The 6,000-nt window shown below is 46.1% G+C and overlaps 1 protein-coding gene across 1 annotated transcript in view; it reads left to right on the top strand.

The window, feature by feature from the left end:
* The window catches only part of htr6 (5-hydroxytryptamine receptor 6), a 4,496-nt gene extending 3,715 nt beyond the window's left edge, over positions 1 to 781 (top strand). The window contains exon 3 of the mRNA XM_033047819.1: positions 281 to 781. Within this exon, the coding sequence (XP_032903710.1) occupies positions 281 to 706 (426 nt within the window). The 3' untranslated portion in view covers positions 707 to 781. The remainder of the gene's footprint in view (positions 1 to 280) is intronic.
* Positions 782 to 6,000: the final 5,219 nt, after the last annotated feature.

Here is a 6,000-nt window from a genome sequence, read left to right as displayed (position 1 = left end):
CGTAAATCTCCGAGTTCGAATCAGAGCAAACTCGGGAGAATTCTTGGAATGAACTCGTACCGTGGGACAGGGGTAGGTTACCTTGGACCCCGAGAACAATCCACCCCGGCCCCGCTGATAGTTTGGGAAGGTTGAACGTTTCGAAGCATTTTTTTCCGCCGTGTTGTTGATCAACTCCGATGAATTCCCGGGAGTTGGCCGCGTTTTCCCGGGGCGGTGATCGAACCCCTGCCAGTTTATTGTTGCCATCCTGTGCTCTGTCTGTCTGTCTGTCCCGCAGGCGGTCTGCGACTGTGTCCCGGCCTTGCTGTTTGACGTGCTGACCTGGCTGGGTTACTGCAACAGCACCGTCAACCCCATCATCTACCCTCTCTTTATGCGGGACTTCAAGCGGGCCATGGCCAGATACCTGCCGTGTTTCCGGCGTTGGTGGGAGCGGCGGCCGAGCGTCGTGTCGTTCACCGGGAGAAACTCCAACAGCGGCCCCCGGCTTCCCCTCACCCTCAGAAACATGCTGGCCCTTCAACCCGAGACCGACTCGGGCGACTCTGCCATCCACCGGAGCGATCCCATCCCGACTCCGAGCGGCCAACAACACGAGGACAACCTGCCCGACACCGCTGGCGTGGACTCACTCCATCTCTTCGACCTGGAACAGACGGAGCAAGAACTCCACATCAACCAGCTCAACACGCCAATAGACTGAATCACAAGGCGCTGGAGGAACTCAACTGGTCAGGCAGCATCTCTTGAGGACATGGATGGATAGGCGACCTTTGCAGTCGGGACCCAATGTGGATTAGATATCCTCGCCCCCCAAAGTATAGCCAGAGATGAGATCGCTGTCCCGAATTAGTGGGGCAGCAATTGACTGAAGTCAGGGATAATTGACTCGAAAATGCCCCCAGCAAACACCTTTCTCTCCTGGGCCTCCCCCATTGTCAGAGTGGGACCACACGCACATTGGAGGAACAGCACCTCATATTTCACTTGGGCAGCGGTATGAATATTGAATTCTCTAACTTCAAGTAACCCTTGCTTTCCCTCTCTCTCCGCCCCTCCCCCACCCCAGTTCTCCAACTAGTTTCACTGCCTGCATAACCTATTCTCAATCTACTCCAAGACAACAACGGACCATTGTGGGCTCCACCCTTCCTTGATCATCGTTGCTTTTTGCATATATTCCATTCATTTGTTCTATTTACCGTCCATATCTCTAATTTCCCTTTTGCCCTGACTCTCAGTCTGAAGAAGGGTCTGGACCCGAAACGTCTCTCCAGAGATGATGCCTGTCCCGCTGAGTTACTCCAGCTTTTTGTGTCTATCTTCGGTGTAAACCAGCATCTGCAGTTCCTTCCTGCACTTCAAAGCTCCAGATGGGTTGGGAACCATGACTGCCGCTGTTCTGAGGGGGACAGAACTTCCAGGACAGGGGACAATGTTCATGTGGCCCTAGTGGAGATTACAGCCTTAACTGGAAGACTTTATCTCGGCTTTATGTTCAGCTGCACATTCAACCAACGCACACAAAAGTATTAATTTAAATAATTCATCCCTCAGCTCTCTTAGAAAATAGACAAACTGCTAATCCCTTCTGCAAAATCACAGGAAGGAATTGCAACCAGGAGCAAGTCCAACATATGAACTCGGCATCAAGAAAAAACACTGGGAGGCTGCAGACAATATCAGGAAAATAATTCAGATGGGTTACTGCGTGAAATAAAAACACAGCATGCAGGAAAATACTGGGCAGATCAACCAGCATCTGAGGAGAGGGGGACAGAGATAATGTTTCACGTAATAATATTGTTTGAGATTTAATTCTCCAAGTTAAATCCTGCTTGAGTCACGAAACTAATTTAATATCTTTAGATACTTTGATATTCTCATTTTTAGTTGGGAAGATTTTCTTTTCTTGCAATTGTAAACATATTTGTCATTTGAAGTCTCGATTTTTGTGATGTCAATTTTTTTTGCTCTGGATGCATCAGTAACTCACCACGACAGGTAGAACCAACTCACCTTGACCACACTGACCAACTTGCCCCATCTACACGAGTCCCACCTGCCTGCGTTTGGCTCATATCCCTCTCAACATATCTAATCCATGTGCCTGTCTAAATGTTTGTTCAAACATTCTACCTCAAGTGGATAGAAAATGGAAACAAGGAACTGTAGATGCTGGTTTACACAAAAGGCACTAAGTGCTGGAGTAACTCAGCGGGTCAGGCAGTATCTCTATCTATGTTCTCTTGAGATGGTGTCTGACCTGATGAGTTACTCCAGCACTTTGTGTCCTCCAGTGGTTAGAATGTATACTGATGCTTTATACTTGATACAGCTTTACAGGGCTTTGGTGAGGCCACATTTGTAGTATTGTTTACAGCTCTGGTCTTCCCATTACAGGAAAGATGTGGAGACTTTGTAGAGGGGGCAGTGGAGGTTTACCAGAATACCGTCTGGATAAGAAGGTATTAGCTACTAAGAAAGGTTGAACTGTTTTCTCTGGAACACCAGTGATTGAAGGGAGACCTGATAGAAGCATAACAAATTATGAAAGGCCTAGATAGGGAAGACAGTCAGAACCTTTTCTCCAGGGTGGATTAGTCAAAAACTAGAGGGTTAGCTTTAAGATGAAAGGGGCAAATTTTAAAGGATATGTGTGGGCGAGCTTTTTTTACACCGATGGTGATGGGTGCCGGGAACGCATTGCCAGAGGTGGTGGTGGTGGAGGCAGATAAGACAATGGTGTTTAAGGGTCTTTTAGATAGGCATGCGGATGTGCAGGGAATGGAGGCATATGGATCACTTGCAGGCAGATGAGTTTAGTTCAACACGGCACTAGGTTTATGAGCCAAAGTGCCTGTTCGTGTGCTGTTCCATGTTCCACGTTCCACCATTATCCAGACTTGGCCATTGCTGAGAGAAAATAGTCACCCAATGTCACATGAATGTGTTAACGTTCGAAACTTCACCACCCGTAATTTCATTGTGTGTTTTCAGAAATGAATCACTTATAATACACAGCATACGATAAAACAATCATTATAGCAATTGTACCAGCCTGATCTTGATCTCCTCTCATTTGCTTTCGAGAGATTTCAAAGCTACAGTTGATATATTTCCTTGGCTCCCACAAGAGTAGAGGTGGTTTGTTCATGCTCACAACCTTATTGTGTTTGAGGGTGTGAAGAATACTCTTATTGTCAATTCCCAGTGTGATTTCTCATTATAATTGCTGTTCCCCTTTACACATTATTGTATCGGAGTTTTTTTTCCCTTGTCCATTAGCCTGAAACTCTTCAAAATCACAAGTGGAGTATTGAATTTACTGGGAAATAATTCACTTTCTACTTGAAATATCGAAGAAAGCTCAGACATGAGGTTGGCTCATGTAAATAACAAATTGCATTTTGGCTAATGCAAGGATTGAGAAAAATCATTTATAGGTCGCAAATCATTTATAAATATCCATATCTATATAGTTTAGATTAGTTCAAATGTCTGACATTTGAGAGGAACAGCACAATTCAAAATTTCCAACAATCCTTGTCATATATGGGTTGCAAATGTCGCAAATACTCTATCAAGGATCATTATGACCAATCTGCTCATAATTGAGTGTATCCTGACCATAGACACAAAAAGCTGGAGTAACCCAGCGGGCCAGGCAGCATCTCTGGAGAGAAGGAATGGGTGACGTTTCGGGTCGAGACCCTTCTCCCAGATAGTGTATCCTGTCCATTATGTGCAATGAAGCCAGTGTATGTGTGGGGGAGGGGAGGGCATGCAGGAACGAGAACATTTAGGTACATTCAGGGCAACACAGTGGTAGAGTTGCTGCCTCACAGCACCAGAGACCCGGGTTCAATCCTGACTACAGTGCTGTCTGTACGGAGTTTGTACGTTCTCCCTGTGACCGTGTGGGTTTTCTCTGGGTGCTCCGGTTTCCTCCCACGCTCCAAAGACGTACAGGTTCGTAGGTCAATAGACAATAGGTGCAGGAGTAGGCCATTCGGCCCTTCAAGCCAGCACCGCCATTCAATGTGATCATGGCTGATCATCCCCAATCAGTACCCCGTTCCTGCCTTCTCCCCATATCCCCTGACTCCGCTATTTTCAAGAGCCCTATCTAGCTCTCTCTTGAAAGTATCCAGAGAACCTGCCTCCATCTGAGGCAGAGAATTCCACAGACTCACCACTCTCTGTGTGAAGACGTTGTCACCTCCAATAATCACAATATCTGCAATAGTTTTGCTGATATTGCGATCTTTCTACACAATCTATCGTTATCCTCAGAAATGTTGAAATGTTCTATTCTCTCTTTCCTAATACCATAATTTGCTGTTGGCTTCCTTGCGATATTTAGTTGTCTTCTTTCTCATCAATGTTACAGCCTGTTCTCTTATCCTCTCTGATATATAGTGTCTGTCTCAATGACATGAGTATATAGCCTATTCTTATTAATATATATTGTCCACTACTTGTTTCACTGCGACACAAGGAACCGCAGGTGCTGGAATCTTGAGCAAAACACAAAGTGCTGCAGGAACTCAATGTTTAAGAAAGAACTGCAGATGCTGGAAAAATCGAAGGTAGACAAAAATGCTGGAGGAGCTCAGCGGGTGAGGCACCATTTATGGAGAGAAGGAATAGGTGACGTTTCGGGTCGAGACGTCACCTATTCCTTCTCTCCATAGATGCTGCCTCACCCGCTGAGTTCCTCCAGCATTTTTGTCTGCTTGCAGGAACTAAATGGGTCAGGCAGCATCTGTGGAGGGAATGGACAGGCAACGACTCCGAATCTTGGCTATAATCGGTCTCAAGAAAGGTCCTTCTTCTTCTTGCGTATGGCGTGCACAGCCTAAGGCTGTAGGACAACTTGTTCTATCTGATCTTATTTGATTGTGCACGCCAGGTTGATTGCATTCGTCGAAACAGGGCGGACCACGTGAAGGCTGCAATCTCCCACCCCAAGAAAGGTCCTGACCAAAACGTGGCCTACCCATTCCCTCCGCAGATGCTGCTTGATCCGCTGAGTTCCCCCAGCAATAGTTTCACTGACAATGTTGTACCATCCGACACTAGCGGTAATGAGAATCACGATGATGTCATTCACCATCATCCCAGTTTGAATGTCATCACACACCATCCCCAAACTGCTTTTTTGTCCTTTTCAGTCAAGAATGTCTAATGTTCTTTTGTATCATAGACATAGAAACATAGAAAATAGGTGCAGGAGTAGGCCATTCGGCCCTTCGAGCCTGCACCGCCATTCAATATGATCATGGCTGATCATCCAACTCAGTATCCTGTACCTGCCTTCTCTCCATACCCACTGATCCCTTTAGCCACATCTAACTCCCTCTTAAATATAGCCAATGAACTGGCCTCAACTACATTCTGTGGCAGAGAATTCCAGAATTCCAGAGATTCACCACTCTCTGTGTAAAAAATGTTTTTCTCATCTCAGTCCTAAAAGATTTCCCCTTTATCCTTAAACTGTGACCCCTTGTTCTGGACTTCCCCAACATCGGAAACAATCTTCCTGCATCTAGCCTGTCCAACCCCTTAAGAATTTTGTAAGTTTCTACAAGATCCCCCCTCAATCTTCTAAATTCTAGCGAGTACAAGCCGAGTCTATCCAGTCTTTCTTCATATGAAAGTCCTGCCATCCCAGGAATCAGTCTGGTGAACCTTCTCTGTACTCCCTCTATGGCAAGAATGTCCTTCCTCAGATTAGGAGCTCATGGCACATCCAAGGAGATCATGTCACATCCTCTTTGTAAATACCAATCCATGGTGTATTGATTCCAGCTGGTTTCCTATCCAAGTGCCTACTGATGCCAAGTAAACTGAGACAAGTGGCACAGAAGTAGAGCTGCTGCCTTGTAGAGTCAGAGAGCCGGGTTCGATCCTGACTGCCGATGCTGTCTGTACAGAGTTTGTACGTTCTCCTTGTGGGTCTATTCCGGGTGCTCCGGTTTCCTCCCACACTCC

This window comes from Amblyraja radiata, chromosome 31, assembly GCF_010909765.2.
Source record: "Amblyraja radiata isolate CabotCenter1 chromosome 31, sAmbRad1.1.pri, whole genome shotgun sequence".
In the NCBI taxonomy this organism is placed as follows: Eukaryota; Metazoa; Chordata; class Chondrichthyes; order Rajiformes; family Rajidae; genus Amblyraja; species Amblyraja radiata.
The sequence above is the reverse complement of the archived record's forward strand: the minus strand, read 5'-3'. Positions and strand labels throughout refer to the sequence as shown.